The sequence below is a fragment of the Eriocheir sinensis genome, chromosome 5 (genome assembly GCF_024679095.1).
Source record: "Eriocheir sinensis breed Jianghai 21 chromosome 5, ASM2467909v1, whole genome shotgun sequence".
In the NCBI taxonomy this organism is placed as follows: Eukaryota; Metazoa; Arthropoda; class Malacostraca; order Decapoda; family Varunidae; genus Eriocheir; species Eriocheir sinensis.
This window is the reverse complement of record NC_066513.1, coordinates 25,671,168-25,695,855: the sequence shown is the minus strand read 5'-3', so window position 1 is coordinate 25,695,855 and position 24,688 is coordinate 25,671,168. Positions and strand designations below refer to the sequence as shown.

General features: G+C 41.7%; 1 protein-coding gene and 1 long non-coding RNA gene across 2 annotated transcripts in view; one reads left to right on the top strand and one right to left on the bottom strand.

Moving 5' to 3' along the window:
* LOC126985691 (nephrin-like) overlaps positions 1-3,406 on the top strand; it is a 105,820-nt gene extending 102,414 nt beyond the window's left edge. The window contains exon 15 of the mRNA XM_050840848.1: positions 291-3,406. Within this exon, the coding sequence (XP_050696805.1) occupies positions 291-812 (522 nt within the window). The 3' untranslated portion in view covers positions 813-3,406. The remainder of the gene's footprint in view (positions 1-290) is intronic.
* LOC126985695 (uncharacterized) overlaps positions 1-24,688 on the bottom strand; it is a 106,833-nt gene that overhangs the window by 60,414 nt on the left and 21,731 nt on the right. Inside the window, exon 2 of the long non-coding RNA XR_007738931.1 lies at positions 6,717-6,848. This is a non-coding gene — a long non-coding RNA (uncharacterized LOC126985695). The remainder of the gene's footprint in view (positions 1-6,716; positions 6,849-24,688) is intronic.

Sequence of the window (24,688 nt, the reverse complement as noted above, 5' to 3'; positions counted from 1 at the left end):
ACAGGAAAAAAAAACTACGCTAAAATAGAATAATATGAGCAAATATATATACGGAGTTATGACATTCGGAGATCTTTCAAAATAGAGAAGAAAAAAATCATTAAAAAGTATAGAAAAGGGATAGGCCAACTGATAAAGCTGTAGGGTGAAAAAATTTGTCTTCCATTCATTTCTTCATTAAAAAAGTGAAGAAAAGGGAAAGTAGGAACTGAGAATATTGATAGGTGAGAAAATTTGCCAGTATCAGAGACGTGACTTTACGAACCCAAGCTCCTCTTCCTCTTCCACAGCAAACACAACAGCAGTCACAGCCGCAGCAGCATCAGGAGGGGGGCTGCAGCCTGGCCGCCGCTCCCACCACCTGCGCCACCACCGCTGTGAGATACGCTGAGCTCCTCCTGACCGGCCCAGCCCCCGCCGTCGTCCCTCTCCACCACTTCTACCACCACCCCCACCCCCAACACGCGGCCCCCACCCCCACCACGCCCCCGCCTCCCCCGCCTCCATCACACCGAGTCATGTTCACCACCCCAGACCCACACCACCATCACCACCACCACCACCTCATGCACCACCACCACCACCACCCGCATTACCCACACGTTCACACACACGTAGCGGGAGCAACGCCCACGCACAGCCCACATACCCTCCGCAGCGCCACCCAGACACAAGAGGATAGCGGATGGCAGCCCACGGAGAGGAGGATCGTCAGACGTCACTCCCTGCGGCGAGATCCTTATATCTGCCATGAGAAGGACTCGCAGGCCTCCCTCCTTCCTTCCCAGGGGCAGAAGGAGAGCTCCGTCTAGGTAATCATTCTCTAGAGTTCTCAAATCAGGTCCACTTCACTGCCGAGTCCCCGTTACCGAACCAAAACACCATTAGGGGAAAGTGCGTACCCTTGACCTGAGGAAAATGCCGATATTGCTACAGCTCTCCCCGGGGAATCAGGGTACAAGTGCTCCTCTCAGCCACGGAAACACCTTCAGGATATATATGGGTGCACAGGGCCATGGTGAAGGGCGTGCTGTCTCTCTCTCCCTCTCTCTGGTGCCCATAACTTTCCCCGACAGACTGAACTCCAGGAGAAAGAGATTAAGAGGTCTAGGGACAACTTATCTTCATCCTTCCACCTTCAGGAGTCCCAATGGAAGATACAACCGTGAAGGGCCACAAGAAGAATGACGTGATGCCTTGGGACTCAATGTTTAAGGCTCAAATCAAAGATAAAGTGTGAACCGATCAGTCTTTCTCCCTCCCGCGTCCCTGCAGCCGGGCGCCGATAGTGTGGGGTCACGCGCCCTTTGTCGGAGTCTGCCTGAGTTACCTTCCTTATCAACTAGTCGATTCCCCCTCGCTCCCTTCCTCTTCCGTTAAGAGTGAAAGAACTAAGACCACCGAACCGTCATTTGTTTGTGTCCCTTCCTCCTCCTCTTCCCCCTCCTCCTCCTAATTTGCTACCTCTCAACCACCCTTCCCCTCGCGCACTAAACCTATCCAGCAAGCCCCTCCTAGCTAATTTGTCTCTCTCCTCTCCTCTCCCACTTCCTCTTCCTCTTCCTCCGCCACCTCCACTTCGTCTTCCTGTCATTCACTACTTACAGCATACTCTTCAATATTACTACCACTATCACTACTACTAATATTACTACCTCTTCAACTACATCAACAACTACTACTATTACTTTTATACCTACTCCTGCTATTATACCTGCCACTTATCAGCGTGTCATAAGACCCCAGAAAAGTCCCCCGAGGCAGTCAGTCACACCTGTTGCTCACCTGACGTGCCCGCGCCACTCACGGCTTCAAAACTTCAATCAAACGTCAACAAACTCCCCTTCAGCGGGCGTATCGCTGCCCTTGAACGATGCTGTCACTTCGGCCACTTGTGAAAAAGTGGCGAATATCATGACGCTTGAAATAACGTTAAAAGTGTCGCTCAGTGGTGGTTTGATTCCTCCTTTGTTGTTTATTATTACGTGATCTCCCACATTTTTAGCGCGGCCTTTAGATAGTAAAATGCGCAATGAAAAATGGGTTTTATGAGATACTTTTTATGTGCTCGATGAAAAATAGTCAACTTTTTTTCTCCTATTGTTTGGTATTGTTTCAGACACAAAGGCGACCTCAATTGTTTTTCCCTTAGAGGATGTTAACGCAAAATAAAACTGCACACACACACACACACACACACACACACACACACACACACACACACACACAGGTCGCCAACGGAGGCCTGTGAAACTCTAGTGCTTGTTATACAAGCTTGACGGGCGGGAGTTCCCGCCGCACCGTGCTGAGGGGCCGGACTCTCGCCTTCACAGATATGCTCTCCGTCGAGGTCATCGCAGCGAGTCCAGGGCGACGTTCGTGGCCCTGGAGAAAGTGCTTCGGTTTGAGGGTTTGATCTGTCGCCCTTACTTACGTCTTGCGCTTCCCGCGATAACCAAGTCCGTGATATGCAAAGTTGGTGTCCCGCCTCCCCCCTGCCGCCCCTGCCCCTTCCTGGCCCATACAGGCCGAGGAGTGGCCGCGAGACACGCCGCCCGCCAGTCACGACGCTCCAACTTGCAACGAAGGACAATATATATCTGGCCGCTGATTGGACGAGACACACGACATGGGCCAATAAAGGGCGACCGGTCAACGAAGGACACGCTGCCAGAGCCTCGATAACTCCCGTCTTTGGGAGCCGCCGGAGTTACCGAGCGGAGATCGAGTTAAACCATCTCGCCCAGAAAGTGCACTCAACCCAACTTTAGGACGATCCCCTGACGCGGAGGTCGTTGGAGGTCTCTCAGGGGTGCAGGAAACAGGGGGAGGAGGGGAGGGTTGTCTCATTTCACAGGACACTAAAGGAGACACAAACAGACGCAAAGAGACGAACACCCGAAGAATTACAGTCATCAAAGCGGTAATTCAATGAGCCGGAGCTGAATGGTTTGAGGGGATATTCGCCAATACGAGGCGGACGCGGACTGAGCGAAGGTGATGAGCCGCAATACGAGGACGAATGCGTGTGATCATGGCGGGAAAAGTAGGAAAAGACACCCGCCCAAACAACCAACCAGCAGGTGCATGTATTACGGGCACGGCGAGGCGGAAAGGAAAGGACGTGAAGGATAATATAATACAAGACGGAATAAAAGGAATGGGTGGGGAGATAGGACGTTAGGTTATCAATAGAACGACATGAAATCAAAGGTAATGACTCGACAATAAAACTAGTGTAGCGAGTGGACGGTGAGACGCCTGAGGAAAAATAGAGAAAATATGTAAAGTGTCATGAACTTTATGGGTTTGTCTGACAGGTGTCGCCCCCAAGCGTGTGTGTCGTGGAGGAAGTTTGTAAATGTTCTCATTGTATTTTTGTATACAAATAAATTGTTTCATTATATTAGTCGTGTTTGGCTTTTTTTCCCTATTGAACGAAGGATACAAATGACAGAGAAAGAAGACAAGGAGAAGGAATAGTAAAAAAAGACAAAACACATGGAAAGTAAGAAAAGAGGGAAATGACAAATAGCACAGAAAGAAGAGTAGAAGGAGGATGAAAAGTGGGGATGAAAAAAGAAACATATCAAAAAGTACCACAGGAGGAAAAGGACAAATGGCACTGAAAAAAGAGAAGGAGGAACAGTAAGAAGAATGAAGTAACATGTGAGAAATTAATTAACCCAGGAGGGAAAGGTAAGGGGACACAGTGTTGGGTTATGACTTAGATATTTGTCCATTACCAAGTCCACTGCAAGAAACGGACAGAGAGAAATGAGAAAAAAGGAAATAAAAAATAGTAAGACTCTTCCCATCTGAATTTCACCTTGGCACACTACGACTAGGATTAGGAAAAACATATCTATCCATCTATTTAAGCAACTACTAATCTATATCTATTTATTTTTTATCTATCAATCTATCTAGCGAATGAGGAACAGGTAAGTAATATGTGAGAGACAAAGAATGAATGAGGAGGGAAAGAGGGAAGAGAGGAAAGAGGGAAAGAAAAAACGGACAGAAAAAGACAGATAGACATTGAGGTAAATAAAAAAAGACAGGAATCAGGTGAGGGACAGGTGAGGGAGGTAAACACGGGTCACGTCCATACCAACGATTCCCCTCGTTTCCCCTCCCCTCACTTTCCCTCTTCCTCCCCACTCCCTTCCCCTCCTCCCCTCCCTTCCGTCACTCCACTCATCCGTTGGTCCCTCTCTCAATCCCCGCTCACCAATATCCTTTCACCTTCCCTCTTTCTCCCTTTCTTCTCTCCTCCCTTCCTCTCCCTTCCTTTAGTGGGTTATCTCTCCTCTCCCTATCTTCTCTCTCTTCCTTTGCTTCTCTTCTCTCTTCTTTCTTCTTATCTCTCCTCCATTCCTCCTCCCTCTATTGTTATCCTTTCTCTCCCTACATTCTCTCTCTCTCTCTCTCTCTCTGTTCCCTTCTTCTTCTTCCCTCCACTCCATCCCTTCTCTCTCTTTCCCTTAGCTCCTCTCCTCCTTCCCTCTCCTTAACCTTACTCTTTCTATACTACTACTACTACTACTACTACTACTACTATCGTTTTCACCCTTCCTTTCTTCCTTTCCTCAAAAATTCACTGCTAACTCATTTTCTTCTCCTTCCTTCCTTTCTTTAGTCTTCCTTCCTTCCTTTCCTTCACTGCTCTCTCTCTCTCTCCCTCTCTTTCTCTCCCCCTTCACTCTCCTCCGTTCCATTCCCTTTATTCCTAATTTTTCCTATCATCGTTTCCTCTCACGCCTTCACCTTATTTTCTCTCCTTCTTCTTTCCCCTCCATCTGGTCCATCTCCCTCGCCCATCTCCTCTCACCCTCTCTTTTTTTCCTCCTCTCTCTCTCTCTCTCTCCCCTCCTTCAAGCTCTAATATCACCATCATCCTCCCCGTTCCCTCCTCCCCTCCTCCCTCCACTTTATCCATCCATATATCCCCCTTTTTTCCTCTTCTATTTTTTTTCCTCCTCCTCTCTTGTTTCTACGATCCACTCTCTACAAAAATATTTTCTAGGTTTAAGATTACAAAACGAAGCATAAAAAGGCCTTCGGAAAGGTTGAAGAGGATGGAAAAAGAGACGGAAAAGGAGGAAGAGGAGAACGAAAAACAAGAAATTAAGTGGGAAACTGATATAAGAAAAAGTAGGATGAGGATTCAAGAAAAAATAGAAGGAAATTAAACATGAAAAAGTAGAATGAGGCGGCCTGACAAAAATCCAAAAAAGGGGAAAAATTAAACGAGAAGAGAACTGAAGTGAATAAATAAAGGCGGGAAATAAATACGAAAAAGTGGAAAGATGAGCACAAAAAAAATCTCAAAAAAGAGGAAAAATGAAATACAAAAAAAAATAGAATAATGAGAACTTCAGAAAATAAATAAAAAGGGAAAATAATAATATGAACAAAATAAAAGAGAGTGAAGAAAGATGAAGACAAAGTTGTGTAGCTGTCCCATAATGCTTACCAGTAATGTGAACCTTAAGAAAAATATATATAAGAAATTTTATCCCCGGAACGTGACCAGAAAGAAGGATATGTCTACGAGAGAGAGAGAGAGAGAGAGAGAGAGAGAGAGAGAGAGAGAGAGAGAGAGAGAGAGAGAGAGAGAGAGAGAGAGAGAGAGAGAGAGAGAGTCTTTTATAGCCCTCCACGGGACCAATGTGTTTAAGTTTCTCCTCGTGTGTGTGTGTGTGTGTGTGTGTGTCATTACATCTTCGTTCCGCTGCATTTGTTCCATTTTCTTTCTTTTTTTTCTTTTTTTCAGCTTTACTTTCCTCCACACTCTTCCTCCTCCTCCTTTCTTCTCTCCTCCTTTCTTCTCTCCTCCTCCTCCTCCATCTCCTCATTACACCATATCTCTACCTTCATCCTCCTCTCTGCACACTCTTCCTCCTCCTCCTTCTCCTCCTCTCCTTTCATTTCTCTCTTTATGTGCCTCCGTCTCTCCCTTCCCTAACATTTTCCTTCCCTCCCTTCCTTCCTTGCACCTAATTTCCTCCACGCTTCCTTCCCTGAACTTTTTTTTGCTAGGTTGTTTTTTCTGTTTCTTCCGATAATTATCTCTTTTTACCGTAATCTCTCTTTTTCTCTCTCTCTCTCTTTCTATTTTCTTTCACGTCAAGTTCATTCCCTTCTCCCTCACTTCTTCTTCTCTTTCTTTGTTTCTCTCCAGCTACATTAATTTCACTCTTGTTCCTCCTGTATTTCCCTCCAATTACTTTTCTACTTTTCTTCCACTCTCCACTTTTCTCCGATATCCTCCTTTTCGTCCACCTCTCTTCCTTTTCCTTTCTTCTCTTTTCTTTCATTCTTCGTTTCATCTCCTTTCCTTCATTCTTCTACTCTCCATCGATTGTCTTCCATTTTCCTTCACTTTATTTTCACTCTCCTCCACTTTGGTCTACTTTCCTTCCCTTCCCTTTTCTTTTTCTCCACTTTCTTCACTTTTACTCTACTTTTCTCTACTTTCCTTGACTGTTATCCCTTTTTTTCCTCTTTCCTCTGTTTTTCTCCCCTCTCCTTCACTCCTCTCCACTTTCCTCCATTGTTTTCTTTATACTTTCCTCCACTTTTCTCCACTTAAATTCCCTCTATCCCACTGTCCTCAACTTTTTATCCTCAACTCCTCTACTTCAATCCACTTCCTTCCACTTTCCTTCACTTCTATCCATTTCTATTCTACTCCACTTTCCTCCACTTACCTCCACTTTCCTCCGCTCTCCTCCAGGTTCTTCCACTTTCCTCCGCCTCCACCCAGCCATTACTTAGCCCGCGTCAGGCCTCGTCGCTGCCCAAACCTTCATCGGAATCCGCTCAGCCATTTGTTTAGCTCGCTGGAGAGAGAGAGAGAGAGAGAGAGAGAGAGAGAGAGAGAGAGAGAGAGAGAGAGAGAGAGAGAGAGAGAGACATACAATTAGTTAACAATAATAAAACGGGAGGCAATACACACACACACACACACACACACACACACACACACACACACACACACACACATAACATCGCCACTACACACCCACACACACCCACACACAAACACATGTACACACTAACAGACAGACAGGGGCGGGTTAGATCCAGACACACAAAGAGAAAAACATGTAAATCGAGAGAAACAAGTTACGGACAAACCCAACCAGGAAGATAAAAAACAGGAAGAGAGAAAGGAACCCCCAAACAAATACACACACACACACACACACACACACACACACACACACACACACACACACACACACACACACCAACACACACACCTACACGGACCCGCACAAAGAGATATGGTAAACAGAAAAGAACATAAGGTTAAAAAAAAGAGAAAGAAAGTATAGGAAAGTGAAGAAAAATGGAAGATACTGAATAAAAGGAAACGAAAGGAAAGGAAAGTAAGTGAAAGAACGTGGAAAACCAGAACAAACAAACACACAAACACTGACACACACAAACACACACACAAACAGATCCGGTAAACAGAGACGAACATAAATTTTCCTTGACGTACGTGGAGGTATGTGAAAAGAGGGGAAAAAAACACGGAAGAGCAAACACGAGCAAAAAAACAAAAACAGCACGGCTCGGCTCACACACACACACACACACACACACACACACACACACAAACAGGCAGCAAACACGAGTCGGGAGGACACACAACATAAATTAACGAGCATGGGTATGGCGCCAAACACACAAACACACACACACGCCCGCTTCGCTACTTCGACAGAACCAAAAATAGAAATCAAAATAAAGAGAAAGAAAAACACACCAAACCGATAACGTGCAGAGTCAGATAGCAAGTGAAAAAGTAAATATAAAAAGAAGTGGAATGACAATGAATGATGAGGATAAAGATTTGTGATGCTGAAAACGAACCTTCGCTCCTTCAAGAAAAACAAAACAGAAAATCGAAACTAAGGAAAAAAAATCACAGAAAGCCGAAAATTGTTGTTAGAAAAAAAATAACAGAAAGCCGAAAATTGTTGCTAGGAAAAAAATCACAGAAAGCCGAAAATTGTTGCTAGAAAAAAAATCACAGCCGAATATAGTTCCCAGAAAAAATCACAAAAAGCCGAAAATTGTTGCCAGAAAAAAAACTCACAAAAAGCCGAAAATAGTTGCCAGAAAAAATCACAAAAAGACGAAAATTGTTGCCAGAAAAAAAATCACAAAAAGCCGAAAATAGTTACCAGAAGAAAAATCACAAAAAAAAACAAAAATAGTTCCCAGAAAAAATATCACAAAAAGCCGAAAATAGTTACCAGAAAAAAAAATCACAAAAAAAATAGTTGCCAGAAAAAAAAATAAGCCGAAAATTGTTGGCAGGAATAGTAAGTCGACAATATTAAAAATAAAACTGGAATGATGAGTAATAATAATAATAATAATAATAATAATAATAATAATAATAATAATAATAATAATAATAATAATAATAATAATAATAATAATAATAATAATACAGATTTGCAACATTAAATAGATAAAAAATAAATAATAACCAGACCTTCTCACCCACAAGTTCGCTCTCTAAACAAAACCAAAAGAAAGAAATAAGCAAAAAATAAAAGAAAACACTAAACCAGAAAACATACATAACCCCAAACAAGTCCACAACACTAACATAAACTAAAAACCGGAATGAAAAGTAATAACAACAGTGAATAGACTTGCGCCACTGAATAGGAAAAATATATATCAATCTGACATGTCGACGCAGAGCACAAAGGGAATGGAGTTACCCGATGACCACTTCAAAGAAAATGGTACGTAGGCGGCGATAGAGAATAGGATTTGATCAGAGCAAACAGATTAAGGTATTGTGTGAAGACGAGAGAACCATTGGAGGGAGAAAAAGCAGGAGGAAGGGAGGGAGAGGTGGAGGAAAGGATGAAAAGAACGGAGAGAGTGGGAGAGATTGGGCGAGGAAGGATAAGGGAGACTAAATGAACCATCGGAGGGAGAAAACGCAGGAGGAAGGGAGGGAGAAGTGGAGGAAAGGATAAAAAGAACGGAGAGAGAGTGGGAGAGATAGGGCGAGGAAGGAAAAGGGAGACTAAATGACGTAAATGAAAAAGAAAAGTTCTGTTGAGTAGGAAGGAAGGCCATGAAGACGGTGGATGAGAAACGTTAAGAAAAGGGGAAAAAAATATGGATGTACTATCATGGAGAAAGGAAAAAAAAAAGAAAAAAAAATATGGATGTACTATCATAAAAAAAAATGAGGTACAGAATGAGAGCTGCACAGATTTACATAGATATACAGACCACAGACAGATAGATAGATAGAGAGATAGAGAGATAGCGATAGATAAAAGAGACAGAGAGAGAGCGAGAGAAAGAGAGAGAATCAGGAGGCAATAACGACCCAATTCGAGAAGAGAAAGGAAGAAATGGGGAAGAAATTGCCGAAAGGAACTGAATAGGAAGGGCAAGATGGTGCAGGCACACGCGATAAAATTAAATGAGGTGGAAGAATACTGAATAAACGAGAGGGAAATGAAGAGGGAGAGGCAACACGCGATAAAGGGGGAACAAAGGAACGGAATATGGAAATGTAAGTAGCAGGTCGTAGGGAAAGCAATGAATAGAAAGGAGATAACCATTAAGGGAGGGAATAAGAATGGAGAAAAAGAGAGAAAACAAGAAAGAATATGCCCGAAGTAGTAGTAGTAGTAGTAGTAGTAGTAGTAGTGGTGGTGATGGTGGTAGTAGTAGAAGTAGTAGCAGTAGTAGTGATGGTAGGAGTAGAGGAGGAAGAGAGAGAGAGAGAGAGAGAGAGAGAGAGAGAGAGAGAGAGAGAGAGAGAGAGAGAGAGAGAGAGAGAGAGAGAGAGAGAGAGAGAGAGAGAGAGAGAGTGTGTGTGGGTGTGTGTGTGGGTGTGTGTGCAAACATGAAATTCTGCGGCAACAAACAATAATGAGAACCATCAGGAAGTTTTAATGGGAGACAGAAGACGAAAACGAAGAGAGAACACACGAGAGGAGACTGAGAAAACAAGGAAGAGAAGAAGAGGAGAAGAGAACGGATACTAAGCTACTGCGTGACTGAGAGCGAAGAAAAGAAGAAGAGAACATAAAAGCGACTGAAAACATAAAAGAGAAGAGAAGAGAGAAAACATAACCAAAGGAGGGCGAATAAGAGAAGACAAGAGAAGAGAAAACAAAAGTAAATGATAAAGAACAAGAGCAAGAGAAGAGAACACAGAAGCGGCTGAAAACGAAGAAGAGAAAGCCAGAAAACACACAAGAAACAACTAAGAAAGAAAGAGAAAAGAAGAAAGAGGAGAAAACATAAGCAAGTGAGACACGAACAAGGAAGAGGCAAGAAATACCACGGAAAGGGGAGAAGGAAAAAGAAGGAACACAGACAAAGGAAAGTTGAGGGAAAGAAAATAAAAGAAGAAATAAAGGCAAAAGAACAAGGAGGGGAAACACGAAGAAGAAGAAAGAAAAGAACAAACCAAGGAGAAGAAAATGAGGGAAAGGAGAGAAAGAACGATGGAAGTGAAGCAAATAAAAAAAATGAGAAGAAAATGGAAAGGATAAAAAGACAAACGCATGAAAAGAAAAACAAAGAAAAGAACCTGATGAAAAGAAAGAAAAGAGGTAGAAAATGAAAAGCAGGAAACATAGATGAAAATAAACGCAGGGAAAGGGAAAATAAGGCAAAGAAAAAGGAGGAAAAGAGAAAATTAAAGGAAGGAAAACTGATCGGGAAAAGAAGGAGAAGGAGGGATAAGAAAAAAATGAAAAAAACACGAGGAATGAACGGAGAGAAAGAATAGAAAAATAGGAGAAACGGGAGGATAAAAGTATGATAGTAAAAGAAAGTGAAGATCAAAAATAATAAGAAAAGAAGAAAAAGGGAAAGAAAAGAAAACAAAGAGAAAAAAATAAATATAAGGACGAGGATAAGAAGAACAGGAGATAGAAGAGAAAGAAAATAGTAAAGATGATCAGAAAGAAGAAGAAAAAAGAAAAATAAGAGAAAAAAGAGAAAAGGAGGAAAACGAAGAAGAAAAAAAAGAGGTAAGAGAAAAAAAAGAACAGGAGACAGAAGAGAGGAGGAGGAGGAGGATACCCAACAGAGAAAAGGAACAAGAGAGGAAGAGAAAGGAGGAAAAAGGAGGAGAAAGGAGGAGAAGGAAACACTTACTGACGTCAAAGATTACATTCCACGCCGAAACTGAGCCGGAGGGAAGATGGAAGAGGAGGAAGAGGAGGACGAGGAGGAGGAGGAGGAGGAGGAGGAGGAAGGAGTCTGGAAGTGATGAATGAATGTAAAAACGAAATATTCAAGAGAAAACATGCGAATCAGAGAGAGAGAGAGAGAGAGAGAGAGAGAGAGAGAGAGAGAGAGAGAGAGAGAGAGAGAGAGAGAAAGCGGAAGTGGATGCAGAGCTGCGGCTGAAACCACAAAGAGAACAGATTTGGAACGTTATGGAGGTGCTTAGGAGAGAGAGAGAGAGAGAGAGAGAGAGAGAGAGAGAGAGAGAGAGAGAGAGAGAGAGAGAGAGAGAGAGAGAGAGAAATGGGCTAGCACACACTCCCACAAAACACACACACACACACACACACACACACACACACACACACACACACACACACACACACACACACACTAATGCATTTCAAATAACATTAGTAACGAAAAATAAAAGCATATTAAACCTAATGGAAAAAAACAAAAGTAAAAATGACGGAGATTGACAAACATATAGACACAGACAGACAGATGGACAAACAGAGACAGACAGACAGACAGAGACAAAGCACACACGGGCAGACGTACAGCAGAGTTCCCATAACAAAATTGGAAAACACTCGAAGTGGTGAATTACAGTGACAGAAAGAAATGAGAGGTGTGGAAGGGAGGAAATGAGAGGGGAGGAGGAGGAGGAGGAAGAGGAGAAGGAGGAAGAGAAGGAGGAGGAGGAGGAGGAAGAGAAGCAGGAGGAGGAGGAGGAGGGGGAGCAACAGATCAAAGAGAGGAAGGAAAGGAAGCTAGAAATAAAAAAAGGATAAGAGAAGGAAAGGAGGAAAGGGAACGAAATGAAAATGTGTTGAAGGATAAAAAGGAAGGAAGAGAAGGAAAGAATAAAAAAGGAGGAAAAGGGTAAAAGTGGACGAAAGGGGACCGCGGTAAAGAGAAATTAAAGAGAAAAAAAGTGTTGTAAAAAAAGAAGTGAGAGGATAAAGTGGAAGATAAAGTGATGGATGAGGAGAAAGTGGGAAGAGAAAACGGTACTGGAGAAAGAGGAGGAGGAGGAAGAGGAGAAGGAAAAGGGGGGAATCTATTAATTAAGGAAGAATAGGAAGAAGGAAGGAAGGTAAAAGGAGGAGCAGAAGGAGGAAAATGGAGATATCTCTAAGGAAAAAAATAGACGAAGGAAGGAAAGGAAGGCAGGAAAAAGGAGAAAAATTGGACCGTGTGTGGAAATTTAAAAGGAAGGAAGGTAAAAAAAAAGGAGGGGAAGGAGAAAAACGGAGATCTCTCTGAGGAAAAAAATAGACGAAGGAAGGAAAGGAAGGCAGGAAAAAGGAGAAAAATTGGACCGTGTGTGGAAATTTAAAAGTCAGGGTGAGGAAGGAGAATTAAAGACTCTGATTAAGGAGAATTAGAACCTAAGTGAAGGGGAGGAGGGGGAAGAGGAGAGGAGGAGGAGGAGGAGGAGGAGAGAATGATAAATGCGAGGCAACGAGGATGATTGAAGCAACTCGAGAGGAATGAGTGAGAGAGTAAATGAATTAGTGTTGGAATAAGGGAATCCATGACTGACGGACTGACTGACTGACTGACTGGCTGACTGACTCCCGAATGTTGCTGTTAATGAGAGATTGTCTGAAACCTTTGATGCGTCTGATAGAATTATAATGTACTTAACCCACCCCTGTGCCTGTGTGTGTGTGTGTGTGTGTGTGTGTGTGTGTGGACCAAGAGAACGTAGCTAAAAGATCTCGGCTACACAAACACACAAAATAAGTTCCAACACTGTGTTTGAACGGCACGAGAAGAATTTACACCTTTTCCCTGTCACCCTCTTGGTTTATTGCCTCGGGGAGAGAGAGAGAGAGAGAGAGAGAGAGAGAGAGAGAGAGAGAGAGAGAGAGAGAGAGAGAGAGAGAGAGAGAGAGAGAGAGAGAGAGAGAGAGAATTACTATCCTCCTACCCTCCTCAACTCAATCTAACTTAACCTAACCTAACTCAAACCTTCCTCATCTTAACCCATCCTAACTCAACTCAACCCCAACCCAACCCAAATCAACCCTCCTTACCTCAACCCAAATCAACCTATCTTTCGGCCACTCCTTTAACTCTTCACAGGAGCAGTGACTTTTGGGCTTTTTTTTTTTATATTTGTTTCCTTTTTTATGCCCTTGAACTGACTCCTTTGCTGTAAAAAAAAACGTTCTCATACCCAACCAAGCCTCGACTGCAAGAAAAAAAAAATAGTTGTATTGACATGACGTCCACTGCAGCGCTAATTACTGCAGTATTGTAAAGTCTTATGACCCGAACTAATGAGAAACTGAACTAATGATACGCCACAGTGCTCCTCCTCCTCCTCCTCTTCTCCTTCCTCCTCCTGTACTACCTCCACTTGCCTGCTAATACTTACGACGCACTTTGTAAGATACACATTTAATTTCAAAACAGGTCGGTCTTTATGCTGAACTTATTTTAATGTTTCGTGTTTCGGCAGTCGAGTCAGAATGGAAAACGGACTCACAACCGCCTCCCTCAGAGATTGCTACGTTCTTTCAGACTTTCGACACATTCAATAAGCTTTCTGGGGTATAGAGAAAATATAAATACACGTAAATACTCCAACAATCCGCTTTGCTGCTCTTTGCTCTTCGCTGTGCTGTCTGGTTACAAGCACCCGAGTTTGAATTCACCTTTTGACTACACAGTTTCTCATAGGTAATATATTTTCTTTGTCGACACTCTCTATCCTGGTTTTTCTTCTACCTTTCTCCACTTCTGTTCAATTTCTTCCCCTTTTTCCTTCCCTTTCATTCACTTTCCTCCACTTTCCTCCACTTCCCTCTACCTCCCTTCCTTTTTTATTCACTTTCGTACTTTCCTCTACTTTCCTTCCCTGTTATCCATTTTCTTCCACTTTCCTCCACTTCCCTCTACTTCCCTTCCTCTTCCTCCACTTCTTCTTTTATCCATTTTCTTCCCCTTTTTTCTTCCCTTTCATTCATTTTCTTCCACTTTCCTCCACTTCCCTCTACTTCCCTTCCTATTTCTCCACTTTCATCTACTTACTTTCACCTACTTGCCTTCCCTTTTATCTACTTTCTTGACTTGCCTTCGCTTCCTTCTACTTCCCTTCCTTTTTTCTCCACTTTCTTCTACTAAACTTTCCTTCCCTTTTATCCACTTTCTTCCACTTTCCTTCCATTCCCTCTACTTCCTTTCCTGTTTAATATACCTTCTGCTTATTTCCCTCTACTTTCCTTCCCTTTTATCCACTTTCTTTTCTTTCCCAACACGTGAAATGAAACTGTGGCGGTCTTCCCCGTCTGGTCATAATTATGCAACCACTTCGAAACCAACTCTTCATTCGACGCTTTCTCGTACTTATGAATTTTACTTCCCAACACGCGAAAGAGGAAATTGTGGCGTTTATTCCAGGTGTGGTTCGAGCAGCGCCTTTAATGGAGGTGATGGGATGCATTTAGGCGCGAGGGAAAACTCTGATTAAGCCCATTAGCTCGTTGGACGCCGAACAAACTACGTCGCTGCTTGCCCGGGCGTGTTTTCTTTCTCTCTTAACTCTAATGCACCCTTTAGGAAGCTTTGGCCCCTTAGCGACGGCCCTCCCATTGCTCTTGTTAATGTGTTGCCTCGTTTTGTGTTCACCCTTTGCCTTTTTAATAGCATTTCTATACGATTAATTCCGTTTGTGTACCATTTATACCATTTTTGTACCATTTATACCTTTTTTTGTACCATTTATACCTTTTTTGTACCATTTATGCCATTTTTGTACCATTTATACCACTTTTGTACCATTTATACCATTTTTGTACCATTTATGCCATTTGTGTACCATTTATACCATTTTTTACCATTTATACAATTTTTGTACCATTTATACCATTTTTGAACCATTTATACCATTTGCTGTACCATTTATACCACTTTTTGTACCATTTATACCATTTTTTGTACCATTTATACCAATTTTTGTACCATTTATACCATTTGCTGTACCATTTATACCAATTTTTGTACCATTTATACCATTTGCTGTACCATTTATACCAATTTTTGTACCAATTATACCATTTTTGTACCATTCATACCATTTTTGTACCATTTATACCATTTTTGTACCATTAATACCATTTTTATACCTTGGACAATTGACCTTTAGCGCCCTTTAGCCCTTTAGAGACGGTCCCCATTACCCTGTTAGTGTTGCCTCGTTCTCTGTTCACCCTAAGCCTTTTTTTTTTCTATACTATTTATATTTAGCCTTTTTTCTGCACTATGCTAAGATTTACTCCTTGTTTTATTGTCTATCTCTACTTTTTTTATCTCTCCATCTCTCCACTTTTTGCTTCATTGCTTAGCTCTCCTTTTATCTCTCCACTAGGTTTTAATGTTTCTCTCTCCGTTTTACTGTCTATCTCTTCATCTCTTCACTCTGTTTCATTGCTTTTCTCTCCTTTCTATTGTTTATCTCTCCATGTCTCTCTTTAGTAATTGCTTCTACTCTCTTCTTTCTCATTTATCTCTCCGTCTTATTGTCTCTCTCTCTCCATGTTTCTCTTTAGTGACTGCCTCCACTCCTTGCTTTACTCTTTATCTCTTCCTTGTATTGTTTATCTCTCCACGTCTCTCTCAATTGATTGCCTCCACTTTGTTTTCCGTTAAACTCTCCGTTCGCTTAGTAATCACACTCATTCACTTCCCGGGCCTTCTCGTGCATTAGTTTGCCTTAAGAGACATTTCCCATTAACCTGAGCATCTGGCGATTCTCCCGAGGCATGGCTGAAGGCTTACTCTTGTCTTACGCTGAGGCTGATGAATTTCCTACACCTGAGACCTCGCTCCATTAAGGAAGAACGCCACGCATGCAAAGGCAGACTAAAATAATAAGAATTTAATCCACACAAAACCGCTTAACCAACGGACTCTCCCGGGAACGTCAACAGCAACGCGAGTGTTTTCTGACGTAAATGTAATGTTAAAACACTCGAACTAGCATCAAGGGGACTAATAATTCTGAAGCCTGGAACGACATCAAAAGTTCCAGCGTCTGTGCATATTATAATTATTCAGCGATGCACTTTTCTCGTTTCATACAAAAAAGTCATATCGTAACCGTATTGATAAAGTTATGGATCAAAATCAAGCTTACTATTGTTATTATTATTGCTATGGGAAACATTATCACCAATACGTTTATCAGTGTCCAAAGCTAATGTGTAATATTCTGCGATGCACATTTCTCGTTCTGAATAAAAAAAAGTCATATGCTCGCCGTATATAATGTTGATGTAGTTATGAATCAAAATCAGTGAGTAAACCTGATTACTATTCATATTATTGGAGGAAAAACTGCTACTAATACGTTTATCTGTTTACAAAGCTTAAGTCGTTGTGAATTATAAAAAAAAAGGTCCTATGATAACCGTATTATATTGATGAAATTATGAATCAGAATCAGTGAATGAACCTAATCACAATTCATATATGTCGATAGAGGAAACTTAATCATTAACACGTATATTGCGGTACTTACCAAAGTTATAATTACTGCCAATGTTATGTTTAATCAGTGAACCGTTCCTCTGATAATGCCACATAGACCGTCAGGTTTATGAATACGTTAAACCAGCACACCACGACTCAATACCAATTATAACTTATCAATAATGTACATCCGAGTTATAATTACTTCGAAAGTTATGTTTGATCAGTGAATTGATCCTCTGGTGATGCCATTTATAGACCCCCACGATTATAAATAGTTTACATCACTACTACACCACGACCAGTCAAAACTTTTCATTAGTGCACTTGGTAACTTCCTGATCTCACGGTGTTGACTAATGCCACTTTCAGAGCCGTATTCTTAAACATTTCAATGCCCAGGTGCACACATTTGACAAGGCTTTCGTAGGCGGCCACTTCCAGGGATGGTAGTTTTATGACCCTAGAGGTAGTGTGACCCTCCTGCTGTACCGTGAACCTAAAGAGGCACTCATGAGAACCCGACTGACCTCCTTTTTGGCCTTTGAAAATAGTTGATGTGGGAGGCGGAAGTGTCTAAAAATACCTGATTACAATATTTTAAACTTATGAGTGACAGAAAGAGGAACCCGACAAAACAGATCTAGGGCCGCTTTCACAGTCACTTTGTTCGTTTTGATCGTTACTAATGGCGCCGATCGACTCTATAGCTTTCCACGTGAAACTGGCCTATGGGGTAGTGGAGGCTGCAGAAGAGGCGAGAGGTGTTGAGAGTGTGTGGCAAGGTGCGGGGCAAGGCTAACCCCGCAGCCGCCACTACCCCATCGGCCAGTTTTACGTGGAAATACTATAGCGGCAATAACAGCCATTGGTAACCATCAAAACAAACAAAACGACTGTGAAAGCGGCCCCTAGTATTCAACAGAGGAAGTTATTACAGTTTCAATACATAGACCGCCACGTTTAAGAATAAGTTTGATCATCACACCACAACTCTTTGGATTCTTTTTAGGAGCAGCGAGTAGCGGGCTTTTTTTTTTATTAATGTTTACTTTTTTGTGCCCTTGAGCTGTCTCCTTTGCTGTAAAAAAAAAAAAAAAAAAAAAAATTAATCAAAACGTTCCACTAATGCACTTACTAACGTTCTGATCGCACTGCTTTGACTAATATCACGGTAATGTTTCCCCTCGCCATAATAAAAGTATATCATTATCACCTCCGTCACCATTGTCAATCACTCGTTACCTTCATCCCTTTGTCACTCCGCAGTATCATTTATTAATCATTTAGTTGGAATTAAATACGGAATAAAACTCATCCTTCCGCATAAACAGTCACAAAACTCTATTAAATCCGACATCACAGCCAATTTATGCCGCTTAGTGTTCGGAACCTCGCTCTTCACGTGCCGCTGACCCACATTCAACGGAGAGCTTTGACCCGACCCAGTATTATGATTTCCCATATGTTGAAATGCACAAACTTAAAGCATCCTAACCGCTGCTTTATGACCTGGTATGATTTTGTAAGCCTCCTATTGAAATGAAGTATGTTTTTTTTTATTATTATACTTGCTTTGGTTTTGCCTTAACGTGTAGCTTTTGTTTACGTTATAATATTGATGTGTGCTTCCAAATACTCCTGCGAAAACTTTAACATTGCAATATTCGCCACATCTTATATTGCAACGGCGTATTATTAGTAGTAGTGATATTATTCGGACGGGTATTTGAATTTAAACTAGTATAATAATAATAATAATAATAATAATAATAATAATAATAATAATAATAATAATAATAATAATAATAATAATAATAATAATAATAATAATAATAATAATAATAATAATAATAATAATAATAATAATAACAATAATAATATAAACATAGTAACAGCACACATTCAAATGCTAATACTGACTTAGAGAAAGAGAAAAAAAAAAAGTCAGCAGGAAAGCATATATGTATAACAGAGTGCAACACACACACACACACACACACACACACACACACACACACACACACACACACACACACACACACAGATACCTGACAAGTAGATAGATACAGATGAATAGAAAAACAGATGTATACGACTAGATACAGATAGATTTAATGGTAGAGAGAGAGAGAGAGAGAGAGAGAGAGAGAGAGAGAGAGAGAGAGAGAGAGAGAGAGAGAGAGAGAGAGAGAGAGAGAGAGAGAGAGAGAAAGTCCCTTCCCTTCTCTCTCTCAGGTAATGAATGATTCCTGGCCTGACACTTGCATTAGTCTCTCTCAGTGGGCACACACGCACACACCTGCTCTCTCTCCTCCTACTCCTCGTGTGCCGGGCTTGCAAAGTGACCAGACATACCTTAACTCATTCTCTCTCTCTCCTTCTCTTGCTCTCGCTCTCTCGCTCTCCCTCTCTCCCTCTCTCTCTCTCTCTCTCTCTGTGCATTATTTAAGAGGAATGAAATACAAATAAAGGAAGCAAGGCAGAGACAGAATTAGAAAGGCAATGCAACAAGGAAACACACACACACACACACACACACACACACACACACACACACACACTGAAGGTTTGCGTGTGTCACCGGATGGGAAATAATTATTCGTCGCCGATGTTTAATGAGACGGGTATTTGCCCTCACTAATTGCCCTCATTAGGCTCTTTACCTGGAGGGAGAGAAAGGGAAAGGAGAGGAAGAGAAAGTGAGAGGTAATCCTGAATGACTGGGGAAAGACGGAAAAAGAAAAGGAAAGGAAAAGTGTAAGAGTATATATATAAAATAATTCCCTAACTGATTAAGGGAGAGGAAAAGTAGAAGGGAAACCTGGATGACTGAGAAAAGTAGGAAAAGGAAAGGAAAAAGAGTACAAGTATATACATAAGGAAAATAATAATAGCTGGTTTAAAATCTACTTTCCTTCACTAATTACCCTCATTTACCTCTTTAACCGGCAGGAGAGAAAGGGAAAGCGAGGGAAAGTGAAAGGAAATCCTGAATGACTGGGAAAAGCAGGATAATGAGACGTAAGAAAAAGAGAGAGCAAGAAATACACAGAATAAAGAAGGGAAAATGACCAAAAAGGGAAGAGGAAGGAGCGAGGAAAAAGGGAAAAAAATAAGGAAGGCAAAATGTATGAAACAAGACATTATATAATACAGAGGAGAAAGACCAAGAGAAAAGAGGAAAGAGAGAGGGAAAAGAAGGGATAAAAAGAATAAGGAAAAAAAGAGGAGGAAGAAACGAAGACCAAAAGAGAAGAGGTAGGAGTGAAGAAAAATGAAAAAAAAAGATGTGAGGGAGAAAGGAAAGGCGGAAGGCGAGCTAATAAAAAGTAAAGTATAAGGTAAATAAAATATAACAAAGTGTGGCACGAAAAAGAAGAAAGAAGAGAAAGAAAGAAGAGGAAATACCATAAAAGTGAAGCAGGATAAAAGGAAGGACGCAAGAGGCAGTAAAGATGGATGAAGCGAAGGAAGGAAGGAAGGAAGGAAGGAAGGAAGGGACGAGGAAAAGAAGAAAGAATGAGAGAGGAGGAAAACAAATCAGTGAAAAATCAAATCTGGTCAACAAAGAAAAAGAAAAATGAGAAAAAAACTATTGATGAAATGGGGAAGAGAGATAATGAAGAGAGTTACGTACAAAGAGAGAGAGAGAGAGAGAGAGAGAGAGAGAGAGAGAGAGAGAGAGAGAGAGAGAGAGAGAGAGAGAGAGAGAGAGAGAGAGAGAGAGAGAGAGAGAGAGAGAGAAAGGCCGAGCGCATGGGAGAGATAAAAGAGGAGAAGGAAACGAGAAAAATATGGATAAAAGAAAAAAAAGAGATGGGAAAATTATAGAGCGGAAAATGTGAAGATAAGGTGAGAGAGAGAGAGAGAGAGAGAGAGAGAGAGAGAGAGAGAGAGAGAGAGAGAGAGAGAGAGAGAGAGAGAGAGAGAGAGAGAGAGAGAGAGAGAGAGAGAACAAACAAACAGACAGACAGACAGACAGACACAAGGAAAAGGAAAAGCAAGAAAAATACGATAGGGAAGAAAAGGAAGAAAGAATTGAGAGAAAAGATGAAAAGGCAAGAAAAAGGAAAGTGTTGAAGAAAGAAAGGAAGAAAAGGGAGAAAAGGTGAAAAAATAAGTAAGGGAAAGGAGGAAAAGGGAAAAAATAGGGAAATCAAGAAAAAAAGGGAATATGTCGAAGAAGAAAGGAAGAAAGGTAGAAAAAAAGGTGAATAGGCATAAAAGGGAATAGAAGAAATAAATAAAATAAATAAATGAAGGTGGAAAGCCAAAAGAAGGATGAGGAGGAAAAAAAGAAGAAAAGTGGAAGAGCAAAAGGAGAAAAAGAATGAATTTGAGGGAGAAAAGAAAGGAAGAAAAGGGAGAGGGAAAAAGAAGGAAAGGACGAAGAGATACTTTATAGAATGGAGTAAAGAAGGAAATAAAGAAAATTGTAAAAGGAGGAAGAGGAGGAGAAAGTGGAAAAGAAAGAGAATGAGGAAAAAGGGAGAGGGAAAAAGAAGGAAAGGCCGAAGAGATACTTTATAGAATGGAGTAAAGTAGGAAATTATGAAAAGTGGAAAAGGAGGAAGAAGAGGAAGAGGTGGAAAATAAAATAAAAAGAAATAGGTCAGAGAGGGAAAAGAAGAAAAGGAGGAAAAGGCAGAAGGGGTGAGGAGATATACTTAATGGAATGGAATTAGTAGGAAATTAAGAAAAGTGGAAAATGAGGAAGAAGAGGAAGAGTTGAAGAAAAAAAGGAAGAGGTCAGAGAAGGAAAGAAAAGGAGGAAAAGGCAGAAGGGGTGAGTTTTTCTCGGCCATAATTTACGAGGTAATTCTACCACCTCGCGGATTAGGGAAGAAAAGTTTGTCTTTCAGATTTACACAAAGGGATTTCTCTACCTTGTGTTGGGGGCTGTTTTTCTCCTTCTCTCCTTCCTCTCCTTCCTCTCCCTTCCCCTCTCTCCCTGTTCCTCATCCTTTACTGTGCTGGATGGTGGCTGTTTCTCTCCTTCTCTCCCTTCCTCTCTCCCTTTTCTCTCCTTTTCTCCTTCCTCTCTCTTCCCTCTCCCTTCCCCTCTCTCCCTGTTCCTCATCCTTTACTGTGCTGGATGGTGGCTGTTTCTCTCCTTCTCTCCCTTCCTCTCTCCCTTTTCTCTCCTTCTCTCCTTCCTCTCTCTTCCCTCTCTCCCCTCTCCCTCCTCCTCTCTCCCTTTTCTTCATCCTTTACAGTGCTGGTTGGTGGCTGTTTCTCTCCTTCTCTCCCTTCCTCTCTCCCTTCTCTCTCCTCTCCCTCCCTCCCTCTTTCTTGTTCTTCATTTTTTACTCTGTTGGTGAGTGCCTGTTTCTCTCCTTCCCTCCCTTCCTCTCTCCATCTCTCCATTCCTTCTCTCCTATTCCTCCTCCCTTCTTAACTTTTTCTCTCCTCTCTCTCTCTCTCTCCTCTCCTTGCCTTCTCTTTTTTTTACTCATTTATTTCTCTTATTCTTTTTTTCTTTTCTTTTTCTCTCCTTTCTTTATTTTATCTCTCCTCTTTTTGCCTTCTCCCTTTCTGCTCTCTCATTCACCTCTCTTTTACTGTTTGTTTTTTTCTTTCCTTTCTTTTCTTTCTTCTTCTCAACTCTTTCTCTCTAATCTTTATGCTCTCTCTCCTCTCCCTCCATGTCTTCCATCATCCTAATCTCTCTTTCATTTTTCTATTGCTTGTTTCTTCTTCTTCTCTAAATCTCTCTCCTTCATCCATCTTAATCTTCGTTTCCTCCTCCTCCTCCTCCTCCTCCTTTTCTGTGTTTCTCTCCTTCTTCCTTGTGTTTTGATCCACTGTTGTTGTTCTCTCCTTCTCCTTCATTCGTTCCTTCCCCTCCTCCTTCCCTCCTCCTTTATCTCCTTTCCTCCTGACCTCTCCCTCATTCAACTTTATCTCCCTCTCTCCCATCCTTTGCTGCATCCCACCTGCTTTCCTCCTCCTCCTCCTCCTCCTCCTCCTCCTCCCCCTCCTCCTTCTCCCTTCTCTTCCGCTTCCTCGCTTGCTTGCTTTTCTTCGTCTTCTTTTGCCTCTTAACTTTCTTTTGAACTTTTGACTCCTGGTTCTCTCTCTCTCTCTCCTACATTATCACGGCTACTATGTCTCTTCCTTCCTATTCTCTCTCTCCACTTCCCTTTCCCCTCATCTCTCTCTCTCTCTCTCCTTTCTTTCTACCTGTCTTCCTTTCCTCTCTAAATTTGGTTTTATGCTCTCTCTCCTCCTCCTCCTCCTCCTCCTCCTCCTCCTCCTCCATTTATTCCACTCTTGAGCTTCCTCCTTTAAACTTTCTCTGCACTTTCTCTGTTCTTATGTTTGTTTGTTTTTGTTCTTTTCATCTCTCTCTCTCTCTCTCTCTCTCTCTCTCTCTCTCTCTCTCTCTCTCTGTTCGCTTCTTGATTTATCTCTTCTTCCTTCTCTTCCTTCACCATTTCCTTGTGTTCTTCATTTTCTACTCTACCTTACTCCATAATTTCTTCTCCCTTCGTTCTTTCTTCTCTCCTCCCATATCCTTTCCTCCATCTCCTTCTCCTCCTTCTCCTTCTGTTTCACACACAAGTCGTAACATTCTTCTGCTTTCCTTGAACTACTGAGTCTCTTTCAAGTGTTTAATAGCAGTGTTTGTCTCCCCTCAAGAGTGTTCCATTGTGTTGTCTTCGAGTGTTTCTTGGGTTGAGTGTTTGGGGCGGTTCTTGTGTCCATCAGGGTAATGTTCGATCATCACTCTCTCTCTCTCTCTCTCTCTCTCTCTCTCTCTCTGACCGTCCTCTTGCAGACTCCTTAAGTTATTTTGTTCTCTCTCTCTCTCTCTCTCTCTCTCTCTCTCTCATCTTTCAGTCTATTAAAGATTGTAGGGGATGAGAGTGAGGATAAGGTGTGAAGGAAGGGAAGGAAGAGAAGAAGAAGGAGGAGGAGGAGGAGGAGGAGGAGGAAGTGGAATAAAAAAAATGGAATGAAGGAGGAGGAAAGGACGACGGGAGAAGAAATTATGGAGTGAGGTAAAGTAGGAAATGAAGAACAGAAGGGAGTGGATGATAAAGTGAATAAAGAAGGAAGAAGAGGAAGAAGGGGAAGACCAGGAGGAGGAAGATAAAGAAAGAAAGATATGGGGAGAAAGAGAGAGAAAGGAGAGGTGATGAAGGAAACAAGGAAAGCAAGAAAATGAAGGAAGAGAAGGAGAAGGAGGAGGAGGAGAAACATAATTAAAAAGGAACTGGAGAAAGAGAGACAGAGAGAGAAAGAGGAGAAAAGGATGAAAATGAGAGGTAATGAAGGAAAAACTAAGATCAAGGAAAAGGACAAAAAAGTTAGGAAAATATTGAGTCGAGGAAAGGGAAAGGTGATGAAAGAACGAGAAAGGAGGAAAGGAGGAAAGGGGGGAACAAGAAAGGAGGAAAGGGAGGAGGAATGAAGGAAGGAAACTAAGAGAAGGAAAAGAAGGAAAAGAAAAAGAAAGAGGAGGAGAAACATAATTAAAAAGAATATGGAGAAAGAGGGACAGAGAGAGAGAGAAAGGAAGAAAGGGAGAGGGAGAGGTAATGAAGGAGAAACTAAAAGCAGGAAAGAAGGAAGAGAAAAAGGAAGAGGAGGAGAAACATAATTAAAAAGGAAATGGGGAAAAGAAGACAGAGAGAGAGAGAGAGAGAGAGAGAGAGAGAGAGAGAGAGAGAGAGAGAGAGAGAGAGAGAGAGAGAGAGAGAGAGAGAGAGAGAGAGAGAGAGAGAGAGAGAGAGAGAGAGAGAGAGAGAGAGAGAAAGGAGGAAAGACAGAGAGAGGTAATGAAGGGGAAACTAAGGTCACGAAAAAGAGGGACAAAAGAGTGATAGGAAAGTATTAATTCAACCAAACTTACATCGAACTCTGCAGCGAGAATTGAGAAACTATTGCTTCGAAAAATAAAAACTTCAAGATACTCAGCTATCCTCCCCTCCCTCCCTCCATCCATCCC